Here is a 25,510-nt window from a genome sequence, read left to right as displayed (position 1 = left end):
AAAACTCTCCTCCCCAAACACACGCCTAATAGTAACACAACACATTAGGCCTATTTCCTCAGTATTTTATTTATTTATTGATTGATTGATTGATTTTTACCCGCCATAGCCTTTGACGTCTTTTGTTCAGCCTAAATGCAGCCTCCAGTGATGCACTGAACGACCGCAGGTGTAGTACTGTCTGTTGGACGGTGCAGTAGTTGTAGTACTGTCAGTTGGACGGTGCAGTAGTTGTAGTACTGTCAGTTGGACGGTGCAGTAGTTGTAGTACTGTCAGTTGGACGGTGCAGTAGTTGTAGTACTGTCTGTTGGACGGTGCAGTAGTTGTAGTACTGTCTGTTGGACGGTGCAGTAGTTGTAGTACTGCTGTTGGAAGGTGCAGTAGTTGTAGTACCTTCAGTTGGACGGTGCAGTAGTTGTAGTACTGTCAGTTGGACGGTGTAGTAGGTGTAGTACTGTCAGTTGTAGTACTGCTGTTGGACGATGCTGTAGTTGTAATACTGCTGTTGGACGGTGCAGTAGTTGTAGTACTGCTGTTGGACGGCAGATGGCACTGTGTACCAGTTCCTCCACCTCTCTGTTGTGGAGTTGCAGCCGGCGCGTGCGGGGGTAAGGTAAAGCCAAAGGGAAGGCTTCTGAAGTTCACAAGTCAGGCCAGAGCCGCACACCATGGGCCTGTCCCGTTGCGAGTGATCGAGCTGTTTCTGAGGGACGTTTGTGTCATTTTCAGCTATAACACTAAATCTGTGAACTCCGTAAAGTTTGAAGGAGTTGAGCCGCAGCAGAAGACACGATGCACCATGAGGAAACTACAGCGCTACAAAAACCACGCTATGGAAGTAAGTGACACACTTTTTCAAAAGAATTAGACAAAATAAGGATATCACGTAGGCTTAGCAAATATCTTCCTCTTTTTATCCGTGTGAAATAAAGCTCTAGTGCGCGCTCTGTGCTGATGTGTGATGAGGAACAGGTGGGATCCTCTGAACGTGACATGTGGATGGAGGGATTGACAAAGAAATCATTTTATAAACACTTTCTAAAGAAATCAAACACTCTATATGCGTATATGAGTGGAAGGCCTGTTTTGTCAAGTCATTATTTATTTAAACAAACTGTGCCACTTGAGTCTATCTGCACATTTGTCTATCTGCATTTTGCCAGTGGTTAACCATTAACATGTGGTGGGTTACTATTATTATAGCTGCAGAATGGCCCAGCTAAACATGACATGAGTGCTAACAAATGTGGAGTTTACAGCAGCATGTCACATTTTACCAGAGGCATCCCATGAGTAACTGGGGGCAAAGTTCACTTTAAAAGATAAGAACAATCAATTGTGTCATCACTGTAAAACTTTTAACTGTGCCTAACTCTTGCACAGGAGCAGTCACTGTTTTTACTGACTGATTAGTTTCACTGACCATGTTACCCAAAACAACCTATTGATGCAGTTTGACCAGTCTGTCTTTGATAACATGTTGATAAAAAGTTATGCAATCTCTATGTACTCATATTTTGAGTGATAGGCTTATACTTTTGGTTTAATGATAAAACATGACCCCCTTTTAGTTTTTGGCATCGAAACAGTCAACATCGATATACAAGTTTCCTTTGATATGGTTTGGACAACAAAAGCAATAGTCATTCAGCTATAATAAGTGTTTATAGGTCCATCAGAAACTCATCCTCAGGGTAAATATAGAGCTGTAGTTGAACTGTGCAGACTGACTCGTCCAGGAAGTGTGCTTGTTCTTATGAGTAATGACAAACAGCGTTTCCTCCCTTTGACACGAGCATCAAAAAGTTGTCTTTGACAGCAGCTGTGAGATCATTCATTTAACAGTTGACTGCAATAGCCAGACTATGATGTAATTATTTTTATTTCATTTACAGTATTGATATAGTCCTGACTGTACTGATATAAAACACATAAATATGCTGGATTATCACAATGTTAATCTGACTTTTGCCTTAATTTAATATTCATATATGTGGCCTCTTGCTTCCCTATTAACATGAATAATGTTTAATCATTGCTTTGATTAGAAAGACCTTGTCATTTCTGTAGTTGAATTGTGGTCAAGAAATGCATAATGGAGTTAATTATACCACTTAGAATAAAATGTGTTTCATTGCACCAAGGTAGATTAAATAATTTCAAAGATATGCACGTGTGTGTTTATTAAGTGAGAAGATCCCAGCCAAACATCTGTCAGAAAAAAGCAGTGGTCTGGAGAAGAGTTCAGACTTCTCTGGTACTGTCTTGTTCATGCTTATTAAATCGAAGGAAAAGGAAAATTATCATAAAGATGATGATAATAATAATAATAATAATAATAATAATAATATGATAAAGAAATATGCCTCAAAAAGCCTTTTTGCCACATTGCCCAGGTCTAACTTGGTCCCTTCTACATCTTAGTGAGATGCATTCAAATACAGCTGCTTAAAATGATGCTGTTATGTAAAAGGCTGGATTACACGGTGTATATTTGAGGGTCTTATCTACTGCCCTCCTCCTGTTCAACACAAAAAGATACTTCTTCACATACTTTGCTAAACCAACCAGGCCATAAAACAACAAGGAAAATGTATCAATTTACACTTTCCAGTGAAGGATTTTGCTTGACTCATTTCTTGTAACTTGGGCAAACATTCTGTTGTTGTGAGGGAGCCTTCAGTCAGCCAGAAATAAAGAGATTTGATTGGATTAGAGTGGGACGGAGCACACGGGTGGGAGGAGATCTCATTAAAGTGCAGGTAAAGGTCAGCTCAGCAGAAGTCACTTGTCAATGGACTCCTGTTAACACATGGACTCTTCTTCTATAATCTGTAATATAAAGAGTAAGAGGAGTGAAGAGGAATCAATGTATTTATTTTTTGTTCATGTTAGTTCCATATACAGTATTTATTTATTATGGCTTGCTCAGTTTTTCATATAAGGTTGGCTCAGTGAAACATGATGTGTCAAGTTTTTACACCGGATGCCCTTCCTGCTGATCAGTCTTCAAACCAGCCACCAACTGTGCCTGGAGTTGGCAGTGTGGGTGAATTGTCTTGCCCAATTACACAATGATTCCTCGAGCAAGGTTCAAATTATCTAGCCTGAGCCAACACTTTACCCCACTCATTAAAATCCATAAAAACACAATGTAAAGGCAGACATAATGGCAGTCAGTTAAATCAATCTTATTTAAATCATGTGTTAAAATTGCAAAGGGATAACATCCAAGTCTGTTTTGTGAAGGGCAAGTTCACTTCAGCTTTATTTGCATTATAGCTGGACAATATGACAAAAAGACTGGTAGAGGTGAAGAACACTGGTGTATGACAGCATGAATGAAAGAGTGTATTTACTCCTCATTGGGAAGTTGCCCATTGGAGGTGGAAAAGTGCTGCATGAAACCTATTTGCAACTAATAAATTAAAATGCGTTCCATTTTTCTTTCCCGAATCTTTTAGCCCGATGCTTCATGTGTTGTTAATCTATAATTTTTACTCATGTGTTTTTTCATTCTAGCCATTCAGGATGATGAGAGGCTGTCGGCAGAGGAGATGGATGAGCGGCGCAGGCAAAACATTGCCTATGAATACCTGTGTCACCTGGAGGAAGCCAAACGGTAATGAAGGAGCAGAGAGAAAGAGAGAGAGAGAGAGACGGGGAGGGAGGATATTTGCTTTGTTAATTCTGCTATATGAGGGCATGTTGTTTGATTTGGTTTAAGAAACTCGTATTACAGGCAGAGTAATGCTTGTTTGCTTGTAATTATGCACATTTGAAGGACCAGGGAGCAGTCAAGTGAAAGTAATAAGAGTGACACTGAGCTGAAATAACTGGTGATGATGCTGCACTTGAAGCTCTGAGCTGTGAGCAAAGACAACAAGATTAAGACAAGTGCTGACTTAGAGGAAAACCTGTTTAGATTTCTACTTTGTGTAATTAACCTGACATTTAGAATAGAGATTAAGCCTAAAATGGAACACTTATTAGAAGTATCGTGACATTCAACAAACCTAAAACTTGCCACTTCCTGAGAAGTGGTAAGTTTCTGAGAAGAGCATCCATTGGAGGATTGGCACCACGGTTATAAAATGTGTGTTTTGTGAATGTGTGTTTTGTGATTTTGCACATTTGTATATTATCTTTTGTATTGCACTTTTCATATGTAAATTGTTTTTAATGTTGTGACAAAGGACTACAGATGGAAATTAGCATTTTGCTAAATCTGGTGCAGCCATCTTTTTAATGCATCTGCACACTGTCCTTCAAATAAATAAATAAATGACTCCGCCCAACCACCTACTTCCAAGTCATTGATCTTCAACCTCAAACAGGGCCTTATTGTAATTGCAGGAGCCTTCACTCTTGTGTAGTTGTAATTTAACTTCACCTGAATTATTGTCCAAGATCAGCATAGTACATAACCAGATTTTAAACCCTTAATTCTTTAAGTTTAACCTGGAAATAACCAGGGACTAATGAAGCATGCTCTGACTCACCTGCTGTTGATGTGTGCACACTTCTCTATTCTGAGCAGTGTGCCCAGTGGGATTATTTAGGATTAAGACATAGTTCCGATGAAGCTGTTAACAGAGTGTTGGATTAAGTTGTGCTGGCAGTCAGCAGCTCTGAGTCAAGGCACCGTTCCAGTGCTACATCTGGGAAATTATGCCAAACCACTCAATCAACCTTGAACTTCACCTAATGAATGTGTTTGAATTGTGTTAAGACTGTCCAAAACAATGTTTACACCAGAAGAAACCACAGAAATATCGTCCAACTTAAACTTAACTTTTATGCCCCTTTCATTTTAAAGGAGGTAGACAGTGTGTGTAACTTGCAACACAACCAGTGTGTGCTGGTTGTGTTGCAAGTTACTGGACACACCTCTGAATGAACACACACTCGTATATTCACGCACAGCCGTTTCCAAAGAGACTTTGTCCCCAATGGAGGAGTCCACAGTCGATGTTTAACATTATCTTTTCAGACAGAACCTCCTCTGTTTAGACACTTGTTGACCCAGTATTGTAAATTTGAGACAGGGCCTGCACCACATTTGCTTTAGATTATTGACGTCCCAGTGCTCACTGTAACTCATGACCAGCATGACTAAGCTACATGACGCAAGCCTTGTGAGGACTCTGTGTCTGCCTCACAGCTAAGACGTTTACTTTAATAGTGTTTGGACTGTTTGGTGTCAGAAAAGCCCCAAGTCCTGGTGGGTCTCGGTGGACAAAGGCAGGAAGAGCTGCTTTAGAGGACTGTAAACAGGGAGACACTCACCTCACATTGTCCTCTGCTCAGGAAGTAAAGCTTTAATAGTGCACCACTGCAAGGCAGGATGTTTCTCTACATGTTTACCTCATTATTATTTGACTTTTGTTAAAGCTAAATGTCAGCTCTTTGTGATACAGGCATGTACACATTATCACAATAGCTCTTTAATTAAACTAAACATGCTGACAATGCAGAAACACAGGGGAGGGTGCCATTATGGGCAACACCAAAGAAAGCAGTGACCCGCAGATATGAGTAAGGTATAAACAGAACATCTGACATGTTAGGTATACACAATATACAACAGCACTGAACATTACTCATTTTATAACACAAACAGAAAACTTAAATGCCTGTTTGGATCACATCAGGACAGATACAAGCTCTGTGTGAGTTTCATGGGTAGAAATAATGTGTAACAGATTGTCAGCTGGGGCGATTCACTGAGCTCACAAATGATTCACTAATACTTTGTCTAAGATTTGCCAATAACTCTGACCATAGCGGCCTGGAATGGACATGATGGCAGTTTAATAATTAAGTCATTCTTTGCACCAGAAAGACAATAATCCTTCATTCATTTATTCATTCATTAATAATTATCAGGGGATACCTTCCACACATGTCATTATTGTCATATGCTTGCTATGTGTTATTATGAATTGCTGTGTGTGTGGCAAAACGTTGAGGCAATAAAGATAATTTTCTAAACAGATAGTGTATTTTCAGATGGATGGAAGCCTGCCTTGATGAAGACCTGCCACCAACCACAGAACTGGAAGAAGGATTAAGAAATGGTGTTTACTTGGGCAAACTTGCGAAATTCTTTGCTCCCAAAATGGTATCGGAGAAGAGAATCTATGACCGAGACCAGTCCCGATATAAGGTGCAGTTTTATTTAATTATGTTTTGTACTATTATTTTGTTTCTTTTTTTTCCTTTTTGTTGGCGGGGGTCCATGCAGCTGGGAGTAGAATGCAGATTTAGTGTGTTACGGTCTTGAACAGCTTGCATCATGGCTCACAGGAAATCTGGTCCCAGATATTTGACAGCAGGGAGGCGTGGGGGCTTCACTGTGTCAAGCAGCTGTGCGTTAGGGAAGTAAACAACCCCAAATCCTGAACTTTGATTTAGGGCTGCATAATATATCGCAATCGAAAGGAAAACATAATTTGAGTGGGCACAATTGTCAAATCGCTAAGGATGCAATTATTGAGAAAGTCTTCTGCAAAAAATAGAAGCATCTTTACAAACATGTTCTGAAATTTACTGGATTCTTGTATTAATTTTTATGTCTTGTCTATGTCTACAGTTTGCACTCTGAACAGAATTGTATTTAAACCTATACCACAAATCTAATCACAAATCCTACTAGTTTTTTTCCCAGAATCTTTCAACCCTACATCCTATTTTGAATTAGAATTGTGAAAATATCCTTACGCTCCAATGTTACAAATGCCACAAATATATCTGATCATAACAATGCAATGGTTTATTTTATGCAGAGCAAAGGCCTTCACTTCCGACACACGGACAACACAGTGCAGTGGTTGAGGGCCATGGAGTCGGTGGGTCTCCCAAAGGTAAGGGCCTCACAGCCCCTCTTCGCAGACACTTGGCCTCTGTTTCACAAACACACTCCTATTATGTGCACCCCGTTCAGGCTGCTGTGGCAGCTCTCACACCCTATTAACTGGTAGTTTTTCTTACGGCCACAGCCCAACCAAGAAAAGTTCTATTACTCTGGGTTCAGGCAGTTATTGTTATTTAGGTTAGACTAAAATTAGCATCAACTTTACTGTGTAAAAAAGTCAGTAGTAGTAGGTTGTTTCTTACCAGCGTGTACAATATAGATAGACCTTTGTTGTTCCCAAGGAGAAATATAGTAGGATTGTTAAAAATGTATAACCTGATATTATTCAATAATAACAGGTATCAATACTGAAAAAAAAAAAAAAATTAAATCACATAGGACAAAATCAAACCATAATGGTGTTGATTTATATCAGAACTAGTATAAGACCACATGGTAATATCACAGAAACAACTATTACTTTGCATTAAAAACTACTTTTTCTTTTGTTAAGATTGTGGTATTGGTATCAAGTTTTGAGCCTTTTCCTGTGTAACAAAATCGAGTTTGAAATCTTAGTATCATGATAATTCTACAATACAGTATATGTGCTGTGATGGTGTTTAAAAGAAATACATTATATTATATACTTTTGTTGCGTCAAATAAATTTTGTGTTGTTGAATTTCAGATTTTCTATCCTGAAACTACGGATGTCTATGATCGCAAAAACATGCCCAAAGTGGTGTACTGCATTCATGCACTCAGGTAAGAATCAAAGGACTTGGCATTTCAACAAATACTATTTGGCATTATAAAAGTGGATCAACTAACTAAATAATCTAACTTTGTTTAAATAGTAATTATAATTAATTATAGAGTAATTTTTTGTTCATAACACAATGGCCAATCACATTTTAAACATAACTGTATGAGTTATATATCAGCAATGTTTAAATAACTCTCTAAATTATCTGCATAACACAGAACCATTTTACTGGCATTTTGGATAATCATGTAGACTTTTGCAACTGCTTCTGTATTTGCTGACTTTTCAAAATGTTCCCATGGCGGATTTTGAAAGAGGGAGTTTTTAGCCTTTTTATTTACAGTACACTGCACACTTTATCTCAAGCTGAAATGATAAAGCTACTCTGCAACCTTGATATGTTTTCTTTTTTCAAAATGATTTCTCTGATTGTTGAAGACTTTTAGATATCCAAAGATTGTATTAACAATAGAGGAGTGACACAAAATGCTCTCCTACCACACGGGACGTTTATGTTACAACATTTCTTTGTCGCTTTTAGTTGATTGGACTGAATGAACTGCGAGGTCACCTTTATCGGGCTCATTCAAACGAGCACAGATTCAGGGGGAGGACATTTGAGCTGCTACAATTGTTTTGCGCAGGTCCTAAGAGAGCTGGCTTCCTTCCCCTCATGTACACACGTGCGCTTCCTTCCTGCCCATGTAGCATGAGTCCCATCATGCACTGCTCTAGTCTCAGTGCAAAGAAGCAGATGTTATTCTCACAGTTGGTGATTGGTGTTGTATCGTTCAAACTGCTGTCAGGGATGCTTTTGGAAGAGGAAGCCAGAAATTTGGTGCAGGGGAATTCACAGTCATAAGGACAGTAGCTGCTCGGGGGCAGTCATCTGACGCTGTCTGCGGCATGGGCCATGTTCATTACCTCAGTCACCAGTTTTACAAAAACAGAACTTAAACACCTAATGAGTCTTAAGGTCTGATACATATTAAAAGTTACATTTGTCCCATTCAGGGCTGTGCCCTCACCAGCTTAAACCATGTATAATTTATTATGGCTTATCAAGCACCAGTGGGTACATGAAAGTTTTATGAAGTTTCCAGCCAACCACTTGTTGAATTGTTCAGTGGTTGAATTGCTCACTGGTGGAATGAACCAGCTTTTGTTTCTCTGCTTTGGTGCACTAGGAAAGCACTGCCCTCTGGTGGCACATGAAGTTGACAAGCACAAACAAGTGTACATCTGTACAATCATTGATACATTTGTTTGTTTTCAGTTTATACTTGTACAAACTTGGCATTGCACCTCAAATCCAAGATCTTTTGGGGAAAGTTGCTTTCACAGGTAATATTATATTGCTTGACTTTACCAGTAAAAGGCTCAGATCTGTTGAAAACATAATGTTTCTTGTTGTATATTTGTTCTCAATAGAGGAAGAAATCAGTAACATGAGGAGTGAGTTAGAGAAGTATGGCATTCAGATGCCAGCCTTCAGTAAAATTGGAGGTCTCTTGGCTGACGAGCTGTCTGTGGATGAGGCTGCTTGTGAGTCTAAAACTACAGATAAATAACACATTCACAATGTACATGACATATCTTACATCTGTGACCTTCTGCCCCCAGTGCATGCTGCGGTTATCGCCATCAACGAAGCAATCGACAGAAGACAAGCATCCGTAACACTGGGAGCTTTGAATAATCCTAATGCAATGTTGAAGAACATTGATGAAACTCTGGCCCAGGACTACCAGGACCAGCTGAGCCAGGCTAAAGCGCTCAAACAGGAGCAGTCTGCAGGACGGGTTGGTTTTATTCACCATTATTTGGTTCAATTTAATATTTTAGAAACAAATATATATGGCTGTCAACCTTAATTTCAAGAAAAAAAGAGCTCAACATGCTTTAAATGTCAAAGAATTAGTTGTAGACCTCACAATAACTTGACAATATCAAAATGATTTAAGAATTTGAAACTATAGGATCCACATTAAATTAATTTGTGATTTATTTCACAGCTACTGCTTTGCGCTAAACACTTCTAGTGTTTTTGTTTTCTTATATAGACAGTATATACTAATTAACACTAACATATACTTTTATTTAGCGCTTGTCTGTTTCCTCTGAAGAGAGAGATGTTTATGAAGAGCTGCTCACTCAGCAGGAGATTCAGGGCTGCCTTGATCTTGTCAATAGTAAGTACATTTAAATGGTGAACAATAATACTGTCGCACCTTAACAGTCGTCACTAAACCATGTCCTGTTGCTCCTTATTTCTTCAGCCCAAACTGCAATTGTAAAAGTGAATGAAGCGGTGGCAGCACAGGACATGGCTGGTCTGTTAGCTGCACTTAAACTTGAAGCATTAGCCCTGTTAGGTATTCAGGATGCTAACAGCCACTGGTACCTCGAGCAGTTCACCACATACTGCCAGCATAAAGCCCAAGTATGACCTCTGATTTAAAGTGATTACAACCAATGTGCTTCCTCTTTTATGATTTTAAATGTATCACTTAATTGTCTTATCTTTTACGTTTTAGGAAGGAGGAAAGGCCATAGTGACTGACAAAAATGAAATACAGAGTCTTGTCACTTCTTGTAATGATTTTGCAGAGGCAGAAAAACGAAGTAGGTTCAGTTGTTTCAATGCTTTAATGTTTCAGATTGTTTAAATTATTGTTTCCTGGTAATTAACAGCTTGTTGAACATGTCCTTGTCAGAACTAGACGCTGTTGCAGCGATTAACACGGCCATACGACTTGGCAATGCATCAAACACTGTAGAGGAGTTAATGAACCCTGAGGCCCAGCTGCCTTTAGTTTACCAAAGTGCCGCCAAACTTTATCAAACAGAGCTGTTCAGCCTCCAACTGCAGACAGGGGGACGGGTAACTCTCATTTTACATTTATTATGATGTTTGCACTGTATTTTAAAAGATGTGACATAATGACACTGTTGTGGACATTTCAGACTGGTCTGAGGCATGAAGAACTGAGTGTAGCAGTGGAGATGCTGTCTGCTGTAGCTGTTTTGAACGAGGTGCTGGACACCAAAGATCCCCAGGCTGTGATTGAACAACTCACTGTTTCCCCTCTCGGCTTCACCAACATAGACTCAGAAAACCTGCACCGGTGAGCCGCTTGCTCTGACACATACCAGCAGTAATTCATCTTATGTAGTAGTTTTAGTTTTGTTTTCTCTGTCCTCTGGTAGGTATGCTGACACACTGATCAAGGAGCGAGCTGAGGCCCTTTCAAAAGGACAGGAGTTTCTCACATGGAACGATGTTCAGAAGTGCATCGACGCCGTCAACATTCAAGTGATTGAAGAGCATGAGCGTAAGATGCTTTTGTTGCATATTTTGAACATTTGCAATGCTTGTGTTGATTTTCATAAAGCCTATGCGACCTACTAAACTATGTGACCTGTTTTTTCTATTTTGACAGGTGTTATTGCTATAGCTGAGATCAACGAGGCTCTTAACTCTGGTGATTATCAGCAGACACTGGCAGCACTGATGCTGCCCACAGCAAAGTTAACAGGGGTGACCCCAGACACAGCCAAACACTATCACGATGTCCTTCTATACACAAAGAAGCTGCTCTGCCAGGTATTGCCTTTTTTTTTTTTTTTAAGTCATTTGAATTACAATTGATCACACTGCATTTGAGTTAAAAGATTACACAAACAGGGTAAATGCAGGCTTATACACGTTCATTTTGTTAAAACTTAACATTTATCATTATGTTGTATTTTGTGCTTCCCGGCTGTGTTCCAAAAACAGTAGCAATTGTTTAAGTCCCGCAGATAAATGTTTACTTAGTACTTAGGCTTACATCACTGCAGAGGTAGTCAGAGGTGGCCCACGCAGGGTTATGAAGTGTAGCTCAGAGGAGCTAGTCCTGGACAGGAGCAAACACAGGAGAGGATCCAGACAGCTGTGGAAGCAGCAGAGGCACACTGCTGCTCTGTAGTATGTGTACATTTGGTCATTGCCGCTCACAATTAGACAGATGTAGTGAGTTATATGCAGGATGCCACTGGGTAAGAAGCACACAACAAATATGAGGAAGACCAGGCTGCTGACCTTTATGTAAGGTTTCCAGTCACAACCAGACTGCCCCAGGTGGTACACCACTGATACATGGACATAAATGCAAACAAAGAACGGCACTATGAATCCCAGGCAGACCAGGCCCAGTCGAAATGGGATCAGTAGAGAGTGCGGTGCCTTGTCCAAGGGCAGGATGTCATGGCATGTGACAACTCCCAGCTCAGAGATGTAGTAGCTCTGCCTGACCAGCAGCTCGGGAACTATAGCTGCCCCAAACAGCAGCCACACGATGAGGCAGGCCCATATAGACAAAGAGGTCGTGGCCAATCGCCGGTACAGAAAAGGCTTGACAACGGCCAGGTAGCGCTTCACACTGATGCATGCAATGGTCTGAGAGGAGCAGTACACATTCCCATAAAATAAAGCAGTAATGAGCCGACAGGAAACCTCTCCGAAAATCCAGTGGTTTCCATTAAGGTGATAATGAATGCGCAAGGCCAGGGACAGCAGCAGCAACAGGTCAGACAGAGCCAAGTTCAAATACAGAATTATTGTTGCCCGTGACTTGTCCTTGATCTTAACTCTTAAAAAAGCCAAAATGTAGGCGTTAGACGGGATGCCCACTAGCATAGACAGGACGTAGGCTGAGGGAATGATCCAGTTACTCAGGATCCCTGTGGTGAAGGCTGTGGCTGGATCCTCTGGTCCAACGTGAAGAAACAGATCCATCCCATGCCAACTCTGGTTTGTGTGGGTCAGTGTATAGTTACGAGGTTTAAATGTTTTTGGATCCATGTTAGTGGTGTTTCCTTTGCTTGCCTTCTTGCCACCTGTAAGTTTAATTTAATGAAATTAAACTTGACAAACAAGTAAATAATGTATGATTATATACAGTTAGTTTTATAATCTCACCTTTATGTTGAAGGCTCTGTGCTGCCATTAGACAGAGTACTAATCCCTGCAGAAGCTTAGCCATGTTTACTGTTTATGAAATAGTCCTCAGGCCCAAGACGCAAATTCTTGTCCATTTAATGAACGTCCACAATACTGAAGTTGTCCGTCCAAAGCGTCTCTCTTTTGGCCATGTCTGCCAGGGTGCGAGGCCGTGCTGTTTGTGCTGCAGTGGGGCTTCCTGCTAACACACAGGAAGCCTGGGGTTTGTGTGCTGCATGGAGCACGTTTCCTGTCCAGGCAAAAACTGAATTCCCTCTTGATTGCGTCACAATCAGAGTAGGTGGGACCCCATGTGAAGTGACTCAGAACAAATGGTTTTCAACCCTTTGTTCATGTCTTTTTGTTTGTTTTATTCTTTGTTCCAGTGAATTAGTGTGGCAAATAATGCTTTATCAGTCATAGACATTCAGGAGGCAAGTGCTTGATGATGCCACAATAATGATGATTATTGTGGTTTAAATTATATTCCCCTTTTGTTACAAAAAAAATACATAGGTTGATTTGGTTCATTTGGAGTCATTGTTTTTTGTTGTTGATTTTTTGTTGAGTTGTGTTACTATAAACTCTGTTCCCAGTAATTTGTTAAAAGGACCTTTACAGCCATATCCCTAAGGCTGAATAAACATGTTATTTTTAATGGAAAGGATTTGTTTACACAGGAATTGCTGCTGTTACTAACTATGCATTTCCTTCCTCCCATCTTTCAGGGACTTGGCTGCACCTCTAATAGCATGTTTGTGTGTGTATTGGTCAACAATAATAATCTTTGAGAAATGTTTCTTTTGAAAGAAAATGGTACACATTTTAATTAACTATAAATGCAGAAAAACAGACATAAACATTTTCATCTTTCAGAGCTCGGGGGATGAGTCACTGGTTTTATGGCTGGACCAAATTCAAGAAGCTATTGACACAGCCAATCAAAATGAAGAGGAGGCTCTCTCAAGTTTGTACCTTTTCTCTACTCAAAATTTAGCCTTTGGAAACAATTAAACTTTATTTGACTATTTTTGGCAGTGGCTGGAGCAATAGCTCATGTGAACAAAATGATTTCTGAGGGAAACTCTCAGGACACACTAGAGGCCATACAGGCGCCCCCTGCTGGACTGAGAGCTGTACTCCCTGAATGTGCTGACACTTATCAGTCAGAGCTGGCACAAAAACAAGCAAACGGTTTTAATGAAGGTAGGGTACAGCGTGACAATATTTTTACTACCACAATGACAACTACTAATAGTAAACTTTTTATTTCCACTTTCTGTTTTTGGCAGGCACAGACAGTGTGTGGGTAAAACATTGCATCAAGGAGCGTTATAACTATTACTATAACATACAAGATGGAGAGGGCACATGGATGGAACCAGCAGAATTTAAAGACAATAGTAAACATTTGAGTAGAGAAGAAATCCAGGTATATGGTCTTTATAAAAATAGAAGTATAAAAGTGTGACAATTTTAATTTAACCAAAAGTTATGTCAATAATAACTTACGTTTCCTCTCCAGGATGTCATTATCTTAGTCACTTCAGAGTATAACAGGGAGCAGTTATGGTTGGCCAATGAGTCGATGATAACGCTGCTTCAAGCTCAAATCCGAGGGTACCTGGTTAGAAAGAAACATGCTGAAAGAATGCAGTATCTGCGCCAACACGAGGATCAGGTGGTCCAACTGCAGGTAAGTATTCATTTACAATACAACACTATACTTATGTGTTGCTGGTTTAAACTGTGCCTCTTCTTTTACAGGCCTTTTGGAAAGGGTATAAGCAAAGAAAGTTGTACAAGGAGAGAATGAATTTACTGAAAAGAAATGTGGATTCTGTTGTCAAGGTATAGGATGTGTAAAAAGCTCCTTTTATGCTTTTTTCTTATTGTCAGTATTGTAGATAACATGAATGTCTCTGAACTGTTGTAGATACAGTCCCTTGTGAAAATGTGGAAGGCCAAACGGAAATACAATGAAAGGTTACAGTTTTTCAAAGACCATGTGAGTCTCATCTTAAATCAGTTCTAATCTGTGTCTATTTTTAATGCTTTGACTCACATACACTTACATACTGTCTGCGTTTGTATAGGAAAAAGAAATAGTAAAAATCCAGGCTTTTCTAAAGGCCAACAAAGCCAGAGATGACTACCGGACACTAAGTGAGACATGCACATGAATACAAATTATATTAAAATTCATACAATGAAATGGTGGATTATTAACAGGATGTCTTGTGGCTTTTCTCAGCTGGAGCGAAGGACCCTCCTCTATCAGTTGTGCGTAAATTTGTCCATTTGTTGGAGCAAAGCCCCTTGGATCTGCAGGAGGAGCAGGAGGTCACCAGGCTCAGAGAGGAAGTTGTGACAAAGATTCGCTCAAACCAACAGATGGAAAAAGATCTTAATTTAATGGACATAAAGATTGGTTTACTAGTGAAGAACAGAATTACTCTACAGGTAGTATAAATATATTTAGTACATTTTATTATGTTTTATCTTTTTTATATTTTCTTAAGTATTTGTGTGTAATTTTAATCATATTGTCATGTTTTGGTGTTAAATTGTACTGAATTATCTTAAATTGGGGAATTGATATTCTTTTAAAGGATGTGGTAACACATAATAAGAAAATGAAGGACTTAAAGAAATCAAATTCAGAGGATTTCATCAGTGGAGCGAGGCTGGGGATAAAAGGCCTCAGCAAAGGCAAAAGGAGAAAGCTCGAGGCCTATCAACATCTCTTTTACCTACTGCAGGTCCATGGATATTTTGGATAAATGGATGGATTTAATTTTTTATGACAAATACTTACATTTTAATATTTGTTTTGCAGACTAATCCATCTTATTTGGCCAAGCTAATCTTCCAGATGCCCCAAAACAAGTCAACAAAATTCATGGACACTGTAATTTTTACTTTGTACAACTATGCCTCCAACCAGAGAGAGGAATATCTGCTACTCAAGCTCTTTAAGACTGCACTAGAAGAGGAAATCAAGTGAGTTAGCTTTAAGTATACAATAATATATATTCTAATGGAGTTTACATGGATGTTATCTATTTGTGAATCAGGTCTAAGGTCGATCAGATCCAGGACATAGTGACTGGAAATCCGACGGTCATCAAGATGGTGGTGAGTTTCAACAGAGGAGCACGAGGCCACAACACTCTGCGACAGCTGCTGGCTCCTGTGGTGAGAGACATCATCGAGGACAAGAGTCTGGGCATCAACACCAATCCCGTGGACGTGTACAAAGCCTGGGTCAACCAACTGGAGTCTGCCACAGGAGAGGCCAGGTATGAGAGCCTAAGGACTGTCTGTGAATCATGATACTCACAAAATTAAACTATAACACTGTTATATTTGTCTGTAGCAAACTGCCTTATGATGTCACCCCAGAGCAAGCCATGTCCCATGAGGAGGTGCGCAACAGACTGGAGGCCTCCAGCCAGGCTCTGCGCTCCGCCACTGATAAAGTCCTAAACTCTATTGTGTCCTCGCTGGACAATATCCCGTGAGCACATCTTAAATGAACTGAAAATGACATTACTTCAGCAGAATAAAAATAGGAAAAATATTAATTAATTATTTTGATATTTCAGTAGTGATGTAATGCATTACAGTAATTGTGTAATTGTGTAAAACTTAGTTAGCAATATAATGGTACTTCCACACTACATAACATCCATGTCCAGGCAAAAACCATCAATTAAAACCATAAATTAGATTATTAACATTAGACTCTTTTGATTATAGTTATTATAGAATATCATTGTCTCTGTTTAATTGTCTTTATAGCTACGGCATGAGGTACGTAGCAAAGGTTTTGAAGAACAGCCTCCATGAGAAGTTTCCTGATGCATCAGAAGACGAGCTGCTCAAGGTAGATTTCACTGCTTTTCTGCCATTTAGTATACAACTATGTTTGTTTGTACTGGTTGGGATGTTTGGTTTTTTTATATTTATTTTTAAAGATTGTAGGAAATTTGCTGTATTATCGCTTCATGAACCCAGCCATCGTAGCGCCGGACGGCTTTGACATCATTGACATGTCGGCCGGAGGTCAGCTCCATGTGGACCAGCGACGGAACCTTGGCTCTGTGGCAAAGATGCTCCAACACGCTGCTGCAAATAAACTGTTTGAGGGAGAGAACGCACACATGACCCCAATGAACATTTACATCTCCCAGACGTACGAGAAGTTCAGGTGAGAATCAAAAATACCAAAATCATTATTGAGCTCAAACAAATGTCATTTTTAGATTGTTATGTCAATATAATACTTCTGATACGCAAGTTAATTTGTGATTAAAATTTTGTTTTTTTATTTCAGGGCATTTTTCCAAGCGGCTTGTGACGTCCCTGAGCCTGAGGAGAAATTTAATATTGATGAATATACAGACATGGTGACTTTGAGCAAACCTATTATTTATATCTCAATAGAAGAAGTCATCAATACACATTCGGTAAACACCATAACATTGCAGTCAGATGGATATAGATTACCTCATAATCATAGAAACCATAAACTATGTGTTTAGCTGCTGTTGGAGCACTTGGAGGCCATATCTCCGGACAAGAATGATCTTCTGCATGAGCTGCTCCAGGACCTGGGAGAGGTACCAGACGTAGAGGCGTTGCTCGGTATGTTTCTAAATTGTTGTATTACTGTATGTTCCTGCTCATTCTTATTATTGCCTTAGTTTGATTTATTTGATTTTTACTGTTTTGAAATCAGGTGAAGGTGCAATTGATCCTAATGACCCAAACAGAGAGGGCGCCCTAAGCCAGCTGGCCAAGACCGAGATCTCACTCACTTTAACGAGTAAATGTGAGCTGCTGGAGGGAGAAGATAAGGATGTAAAGACCCTTATCACAAAGTACGTCAGTTCACCTGTGACCTGTGATTCTATTTTAAAATGTGTCCACAATTTTGCCAATCTTATAAATATCTTATTGCTTGAATGTTATGTAATCCTTTAGTTTGGACAGTGTGTTCACCATTTACACCATGGCATGAGTCTTCTCTTTCCTGCTTTTTATCATTTCCTGTCCCTGCAGGAAGTGGTTTGACTGTTTTATCTCTGACAGTTCCACAGACGTAAACATTTCTTGTTTGTCTCTTGAAGAAAACTTTTGACCTTTTTAAAATGTTACAGTATACATTTGTATACAAAACAAACCCCTTTATGTAGCAGGGCAACCTGAGAAAACACCAGGAATAATCTATTAACCAATCCTAACACGATGAATACTTTCTTGGATTTTTCAAGAATAAATTACCTATTTAATGAGGTTGAGCTCCACTAAGTTGCCTGCCAACTTTATGTATTTTTCCCTCTAGACACAATCATAGACAAAGTACACTGTTCTCGTGTGCAATGTCTGAAACAACTAATATCGTATAATGGACTTTATAACTTGATGTGTAGTTTGTTTTTTTGTACAGGACTAAAAAGCTCATAGTGGATGTTGTATGGATTCAACCTGGAGAGTCACTACCAGAGATTCTGGAGACGGCAGCAACTTCCACTCAGGTGATGCAGCAGTGTGACCTTGTATTAGTTTCAGTGTATTGCTGTTATTTTATTTGACATGTAACTGCTGGTTCACTGATGTGTGCTCTGCACTGAACTGAAGGAGCTGGAGCACACAAAGATCATTGAGCGGCGAGCGGTGCAGGACGCACAAACCCCAGAGGGTCTGAAGAGCAGTGCCGCCCTGCTGGAGGACGGGCAACTGCCGCTAGAACAGAAAAAGAGGAAAATCCTGAGAAACCTGCGCAACCTGGAGCAGGCAGGTGCAGTCACTGCTGCCAACAAATATCAAGACCTCATCAATGACATTGCCAAGGTACTGTACAGGATTTGATCAAAGGCCGTATGGATGTTACATTTGTAAACTAAAGTCTTATATTTCAGGACATTCGCTACCAAAGGCGCTACAGACAGAGAAGAAAGGCTGAGCTTGTGAAGCTGCAGCAGACATTAAGAGCCTTGAACTCCAAAGCTGCCTTTTACCAAGACCAGATGAACTATTATGACACATACATCAAGACCTGCCTAGATAATCTCAATCGCAAGTAAGCATTTTTAATTACATGTGTCTTTGTGCTAATGTATAAAGGTGAATAGAGCTCAGCTTTTGCCGTCTTTCTTTTTTAAGGAATTCCCGTAGATCAATAAAACTGGACAGCAAAGGAGAGGACAAAGGCAGTAAAAAGTGGAAGCCCCAGTCTCTGAAGTACACAGCAGCACGTCTGCATGAGAAAGGAGTCATTCTGGAGATCGAGGGGCTTCACACAAACCAGTAAGTACAAAATTATACAATTATTACAGGTGATTGTCGTGGGTTTTGCCTGGTGCTGGGCCAGTCTTCAACAAGGAAACGACAAATAGTAATTGAGATCAAGATTGAATCATTTCTAATGGTCAATGATCAGCTTGGGTCCTTTTTAATGGAGAGGTTTACAGCTAATTGTTTTGTCAGTAAAAGCATGTGGTTTGGAGGTTTGGAGTTCAGACTTTAGAGGAAGAAATTGTACTATTTTTTGGGTTAAATGGCAATGATTAAAAGTCTGTCTTGTTTAGGAAAGTAATATTGGAATTCAAATTTAATCATTATAATAACTGGGGAAACGTGATTGATTAATATCCAGAAAGAGAAAAAATATAAACAAAATACTTGAGTATCCACACTATATGAATGTACACTAAATCAGGTTTTACTTTTTCTAGGTTTAAAAATGTCATGTTTGACATTTCACCGACTGAAGAAGTTGGGGATTTTGAGGTCAAAGCCAAATTTATGGGAGTGGAGATGGAGAAAGTGCAGCTACATTTCCAGGTAAAAACATTTAGCCCAGTTGTTTTCAGTGCTGATATCTGTATTTTCCACCAACATTTTCCAAATTAAGCTCATTCTCCTCCTCCTTTTATGTTCAGGACCTCCTTCAGCTGCAGTATGAAGGTGTGTCCGTCATGAGGATGTTCGACAAAGCCAAAGTGAATGTCAATCTTCTCATCTTCCTCCTAAACAAAAAGTTCTATGGGAAATGAACAGGAAACCAGATAACTATAACTTGAAGGTTGCCTTGCGCTGTTTTGTAACTGCTCTTTTCAGAAACATATTATTATTGTTGTTCTATGTGTGTTATTGTTTCAACTTAATGTGGCAAACGTAATGTATTATGTTTTAAAATGAGTTGTAATTCTTTTTGTATGTAAAGACGCTAAAGAAAGTGTTTATAATTTACTTAAGGAATTTTGATTTAACTTCATGAATTTATGTAGTCCACAAGTGCCTTTTAATTATCTTTAAACCCAAATATTTTAATTAATAAAATAAAAAAAGTAGAAAAATGTTAATTGTTCTATTATTCTTGTGTACCAGTTAACTTTTTTAAGTTGTTGCAAAATTTTTAACACCCCTAGAAAAATTATTTGTGTTCCAGTGGGAGGAGTCAGGCTGATATTATAAACACCAGTTGTTGTTTTTTTACAGCCCACAGTTTGAGCCAAAAACTAACCATGCACATTTACACTGTATTTGGACCGTTGCTGTCACTAGCTCTGCACAACTTTGCTTGTTCATCCCCAAATGGTAAGTCATTTCCCATAATTCATTTTTGTAATTACAATTTTTGGTTTATTATTTAGACTTTTTTTTTTTACAGCACAGTAAGTGGAATAGATTTGTGGTAAATAAAAGTGCAATTGTATCATAATTACCCATCAAATCTGTCACTAAATGAATCATATTACTGTTAAATGAACTTATTAACCTTTAAAAATCATATTTGTAAACATATTTAGTATTTTCTTAGTCATAATATGAAGGAAAATGGGCTACAAAATACATTTACAGCTATATCCACCCAGTTAGCATGCAGTTTCTTTATTTTCAATCTACAACTCTTATAATTATTGCCAATTTCCTTTTTCTCTCCCTCAGGCTCATCGTTTGACCCCAGAACCTTCTCTGGTCAGTTTGTGTCCTTCCACGATGACCCTGTGGAGTACCTGGATCTGTCTGCGCTCGACACTTTGGGGGAATCCGGTTCTGGTTTGAGCCTGGAGCAGGTTCTAGTGAAAAAAGAAGTCCACCATCCCAAAAAAGAGGGGCACTACATAGTCTCAGAGGAGGCCAAAGAATTCCTCCAGGGTCGTCTGGCAACCCTCTTTGTCCCCACTTTTTACATTTTGGTCTTTTTTGTCAGCGTCCCCCTCAACCTTGTCGCCGTAGTGATGTTTGTGCGTTACATCCGACCCAGGAAACCAGCCGTGATCTACATGCTCAACTTGTCCTGCGCCGACTTGTTCTTTGGCCTGCTCCTTCCCTTTAAGATCTCCTACCATTACCACGGCAACAACTGGATCTATGGCGACTGGATTTGCCGTACAGTGACAGCGGCTTTCTATTGCAACATGTACTGCTCCGTTCTGCTCATCTGCTGCATTGGCGGGGACCGTTTCTTAGCTGTGGTGTATCCCATAAACTCTCTAACCTGGAGAAGTCCCAAAACTGCCACCTCTGTCTGCATTTCAATATGGCTGCTGGCATTAGTGGGAGTGGCACCTCTGTTTTTCTCTACACAAACCGTCTATTTACGACAACTGGACATCACAACTTGCCATGACATTCAAGACGCACAAAAGCTCCAGTCTTACTATCTCTATTTCTTCCCTATTTATGCCACTGTTTTCTTTTTCATTCCCCTGGTGCTTACTGTCGTCTTCTATGTTCGGATCGTCCAAGCCCTCGCTGAAGCCAATGTGGAGACCAGGTCCAAGAAGACACGGGCAGTTGTGATGACCATCCTGGTGTTAGTAATGTTTATAGTCTGTTTCACTCCCACTAATATTATCTTGATGGTCCACTATGTGCAGCTGTCCCACGTTTCCTCTGACTCTTCCTACCAAGCCTATCTACTGTCTTTGTGCATAGGGAGTCTCAGCTGCTGCATAGACCCACTTCTTTACTATTTTGGATCATCCCAGTGTCAAAGGCAGGTCTTATTCATATTCGGGAGGAGGAGGAGACTTGGGACATCAAGTACATTCATGACACAAAGTACAAGAAGTAGTGGGTACAACAGCAGCATCCGTAAAGTGGAAACAGTGGGAAACCAATATACTTAAAGGCAACGTATGTAACTTTTCTGGTGGTTGATCTGCTCCATGGAAATGTTACTGCTTTTCTGGACATTTTTCACAGTGGTATTACAGTTAACTATCTCTGTAGAGACAAGCAGGTCATACTGGTAATTGCAGGTCACATCTACAGAGAGATGACCCTGCATTTCTCAAGGTATTAAACACCTGGAATTGAGGAAAAACAAGATACATTCTGTGGATCATTCTCAGGAAGTTGTAATATCTCCATGAGACCAGCATGAGGCAGACCTTCCACCACCACATTGCACAGCTTTAAAGATCCTATATTACACAAAATTGATTCTTGTAAACTTTAAGCCATGTTATAATGTTGTTACCTCATCAAAACAGACCTGGAACTGTGTTTTGTTTCATTTACACATCCTGGATAATCCTCCTTTACTAGTCCTATATCTCCAAAGCTCATTACGCTCAGCTCCACCTTGTGATGTCATGTAGTGGTAGCTTTCAAGTTAACAGGTCCTTTTACCTTTAGTTCAGTATCATCCAAATGATTCTAGTTTAGGTGTGTGGAGTTTAAAAACACAGTGGAGCACTTCCTGTATGACCACATGACATCACAAGGTGGAACAGTGTTTTCTGTTTGAGAAAAGAACTCAGCCTAAATATGCAGGTTTTGTGTGAATGAAGTAAAACACAATTCCAGGTCTGTTTTGATGAAGAAACAACGTAACATAGATTGGAAAATAGCCTAATATGGGCCATTTAAGTAAAACCAACTTAACTTTTAACCATGTTGTAATGGTTTTCCCTCAACTTATGAGTAATTGTTATGCTATCTTTTATTAACTCATGTATGTGAAATAATGCCAACTATTTATCTATGCATGTGATGCCATAAGCTGTTACGAGTACAGCATATGTATACTGTAAATACAATCACTGAGGCCGTGTCCAGGTGCATCAGTTTATTAGAAGAAAAAGGACTGTCCAAGTTTTATTGCTTTCTTGTTTCCCATACATTTCATTTTAATTTTATCAGTTACCTAATAACATAAAATCAATTAAAAAAATAATGATTGTGGTGTTTGTGGTTAGTTGAATCGATTGCTGTTCTTTTACTCTGTACTTTCTTTGTTGTCCGGGCACAGCTCTGCAATCATAAAGTGTAATTTGTATAAACATTTTTTACATTCCAAAGTTTTATTAACTCAATCTTTTCTGCATATCCCTCAATCGATTAAACACTGGCATTACTGACTTATTTTATCTTCATAGCTGTGGAAGTTCTGTGGGAAATTCAGACACTGGAGTTGTTTCTTGAATATTTCAACATCTTTGGGAGCTACTTTTCCACTCCTTGCTGCAAAGAAACTAAAGTTACACCAGTACATGCTCTGAGTTTTTGGTATTATAAGTCAAGGCAGAGCTGGACTCACTGAACAGTAGGAGGTTTCTCCCAGTCGAATCCATGTTGCGAAACAGGTCCACCCACAGCATGCAGTCGGAGCACGTCTGCAGCAGGTTTCCTTTGTGGTCCGACAGATTCTCTACAAAAACACACACTCAGAGTTAGTATCTCTGTGTGTTTTTGTCACAGTACAGACATAATGTGCAGAATTTCCACAACAGTAAACTTAAAGATGTAAGAGGCCTGCGCAAACAACCTTCATTGCATAGTTCTCTCTTTACAAGTTCTGCTCCAAAAATTGACAAATAAAGGCAGGTTCGACTACAGAGCCTCCCTAAATATATGATGGGTATGATTTTGCAAAAAAATAGTTTATTTTTTTGAGGTAATTCAACAAATAAAAATATATAACCTTAAGTCAACATAGTACATTTTTAAATTGTAATAAAATGTTCTTTGTGTGCAAGTTGTTTGCATATTCATGACTTTTTCATCTTTTTTCTCCAACCTTCCAAACTGCCACTGGACTGACACTGTTTGCTGCACATAGTATCCCATCAAACAAAATATGCATTATAAAAGCATGAAAATCTGATATATGAACTGAAATTTTTAGTTACTCACTGCGAAACGTGATAAAAATTCCTGAGACTGTTGCATTGACCTCTCCGTGGATACAGCGACCACTGATGGACATAAACAAGTGAAATCACAAATCCCATTTCAATAAATTCAACACAAACTCACAAACAGTAGTCTCCCCATCGCAGAGTCATGGTCTGGTTGTCAGAGGTGAGGGCCACATCGTACCAGGAACTTTTTATGGAACCCAGAGCTTTGTGATATGGAGCAGGATCACCAGCTCCCATCACATAAATCCATTTACCCACCTGCAAAAATATACATCAACTGTGAATGGATTTAGCAATTTCAGGATCTAACACACTTACCAATTGAGGATTTTCAAACACAAATGGTTTTACAAGTTCGTCACAACCTGGTGATGATGCAGCACCGAGTGAAGTGACCATCAAAAGCACAACAGCAACACAAAAGGATCCCATGTTTGGAAGAGAATGAAAATAACTGAACAGAACTGGACACTTGGTCACTGTATGTGTGGTCAAGAGGCGGAGGATCAACAGACGACAGTTTTTAAAGTGGTACTCCAGTTCAGTTCCAGTTTCGCATTATTTGTATTTTATTTTTGTATTATCTAGTTGTTTGATTTGTACACCCTTTTGAGCACTCTTTTTTGTAACAATAAATGCCCTTTATATTTTTTTTTACCATGTCTCCACACTCTCATTTTCTACGGTGTAACATCTTTTTGTTGCAACCAACCCTGGACCAACTGGCACATAACAATCATTAATGTGAGTAGGAGCACCTCTCCACAGATCTGACTTGTAACTTGGACTGGCGGTGTCACCTACTTGTTCCCAAGGAGACAGATGTTTAATGACAAATTCTAGACAAACTAAAAACATCTTTATAGAAACAAGTAGATGGCAGATTCTCCACAAAAAATGTAAAAATAGTTTCAGTTAACAACACTGTTAAATTGTGATGTTAAAAGCTATAAATTACATAAATGAATTGCTTTTCAAATGCCTTACTTGTGGTCATGTGTACGCAGGTAATATAAATATATATATATATATATATATATATATATATATATATATATATATATATATATATATATATATATATATATATATATATATATGTTTTGTGTTTTTCAGCATTCAGTTTTTAAACTTTCTGTCCTGGTTGTCACTGAACACTGCTGTGACATCACATTGTCTTTGCTTAACATCGTAGACTGGAAGTTCACTATGTTTTATGTAACTTTTCTGGTGGAGGAGCCACTGCTTGTTATTCTTCTGCCTTGAATGTTCCACAGTATGAGATTGGACTCGTCTCCATGGAGGCCAGCAGGTGTTGCCACCAAGCTACATTACAGGTCATATCTGTGAAGAGGCTTCCCCACTCACACTAAGAATCCATGTTTTTTCTTTCTTTAGCCACAAAAATACCTGAGTTGAATAGATGCAACATTGAATACCATGCAGCTGAAACAATAGCCTCTTGAGGAGGACAAGCAGATGGCAGACCCTCCAAAAAGTTACATAGTGCACCTTTAGGTCCAGTCTAAACACATCCCGTCTTAACTTTGCTCTTTCTTTTTGCCTTTCCTGCGAGTGCTCTTCAGTGTTTCCATGTGACAAACAGGGCTTTTGTTCTGTCTCTGGGAACAGCTCTGAGTTAAACCGACATGAAAAGAGACGGGTGAGATTTGTTGCTCCATTTGCAAAGCATCTGGCATCATGTGACGTTTCCAAGTTAAAAAGAAAAAAGAAAC

General features: G+C 39.3%; 3 protein-coding genes across 3 annotated transcripts; 2 read left to right on the top strand and 1 right to left on the bottom strand.

The window, feature by feature from the left end:
• The first annotated feature begins 524 nt into the window (after window positions 1–524).
• iqgap2 (IQ motif containing GTPase activating protein 2) lies at window positions 525–19,952 on the top strand. Its single transcript, XM_033973330.2, has 38 exons — window positions 525–839; window positions 3,524–3,623; window positions 6,014–6,170; window positions 6,790–6,867; window positions 7,548–7,624; window positions 8,902–8,969; window positions 9,057–9,170; window positions 9,249–9,427; window positions 9,730–9,817; window positions 9,905–10,068; window positions 10,163–10,250; window positions 10,343–10,509; window positions 10,593–10,753; window positions 10,836–10,960; window positions 11,069–11,232; window positions 13,486–13,576; window positions 13,648–13,815; window positions 13,902–14,041; window positions 14,135–14,305; window positions 14,377–14,460; window positions 14,546–14,617; window positions 14,706–14,775; window positions 14,864–15,072; window positions 15,222–15,371; window positions 15,449–15,612; window positions 15,687–15,911; window positions 15,989–16,129; window positions 16,414–16,498; window positions 16,590–16,822; window positions 16,949–17,081; window positions 17,157–17,259; window positions 17,354–17,495; window positions 18,065–18,152; window positions 18,256–18,468; window positions 18,537–18,697; window positions 18,781–18,924; window positions 19,353–19,461; window positions 19,560–19,952. The coding sequence occupies exons 1-38, from the start codon at window positions 794–796 to the stop codon at window positions 19,671–19,673; spliced, it is 4,986 nt and encodes a 1,661-aa protein (XP_033829221.1). The 5' UTR covers window positions 525–793; the 3' UTR covers window positions 19,674–19,952.
• f2rl2 (coagulation factor II (thrombin) receptor-like 2) lies at window positions 11,226–12,857 on the bottom strand. The gene is made up of 2 exons (XM_033973331.2): window positions 12,589–12,857; window positions 11,226–12,506 (listed from the first exon to the last, which is right to left on the bottom strand). Exons 1-2 carry the CDS (start codon window positions 12,650–12,652, stop codon window positions 11,455–11,457), a joined length of 1,116 nt encoding a protein of 371 aa, XP_033829222.1. The 5' UTR covers window positions 12,653–12,857; the 3' UTR covers window positions 11,226–11,454.
• A 165-nt stretch (window positions 19,953–20,117) lies between the features above and the next one.
• On the top strand, window positions 20,118–21,760 carry f2r (coagulation factor II (thrombin) receptor). Its single transcript, XM_033972491.2, has 2 exons — window positions 20,118–20,217; window positions 20,569–21,760. The coding sequence occupies exons 1-2, from the start codon at window positions 20,145–20,147 to the stop codon at window positions 21,753–21,755; spliced, it is 1,260 nt and encodes a 419-aa protein (XP_033828382.1). The 5' UTR covers window positions 20,118–20,144; the 3' UTR covers window positions 21,756–21,760.
• Window positions 21,761–25,510: the final 3,750 nt, after the last annotated feature.

Source organism: Periophthalmus magnuspinnatus, chromosome 9, assembly GCF_009829125.3.
Source record: "Periophthalmus magnuspinnatus isolate fPerMag1 chromosome 9, fPerMag1.2.pri, whole genome shotgun sequence".
NCBI classification, from domain to species: Eukaryota; Metazoa; Chordata; class Actinopteri; order Gobiiformes; family Gobiidae; genus Periophthalmus; species Periophthalmus magnuspinnatus.
This window is presented reverse-complemented; position numbering and strand designations above follow the sequence as displayed.

Coding starts and splice junctions, on each gene's coding strand:
- f2rl2 (XM_033973331.2), bottom strand. CDS start 12,652: ATGGCTAAGCTTCTGCAGGGATTAGTACTCTGTCTAATGGCAGCACAG. Junction 12,507..12,588: donor ACAGAGCCTTCAACATAAAG/GTGAGATTATAA, acceptor TTAAACTTACAG/GTGGCAAGAAGGCAAGCAAA.
- iqgap2 (XM_033973330.2), top strand. CDS start 794: ATGCACCATGAGGAAACTACAGCGCTACAAAAACCACGCTATGGAA. Junction 10,961..11,068: donor AGTGATTGAAGAGCATGAGC/GTAAGATGCTTT, acceptor CTATTTTGACAG/GTGTTATTGCTATAGCTGAG. Junction 17,260..17,353: donor AGACGTAGAGGCGTTGCTCG/GTATGTTTCTAA, acceptor TTTTGAAATCAG/GTGAAGGTGCAATTGATCCT.
- f2r (XM_033972491.2), top strand. CDS start 20,145: ATGCACATTTACACTGTATTTGGACCGTTGCTGTCACTAGCTCTGCAC. Junction 20,218..20,568: donor TGCTTGTTCATCCCCAAATG/GTAAGTCATTTC, acceptor TCTCTCCCTCAG/GCTCATCGTTTGACCCCAGA.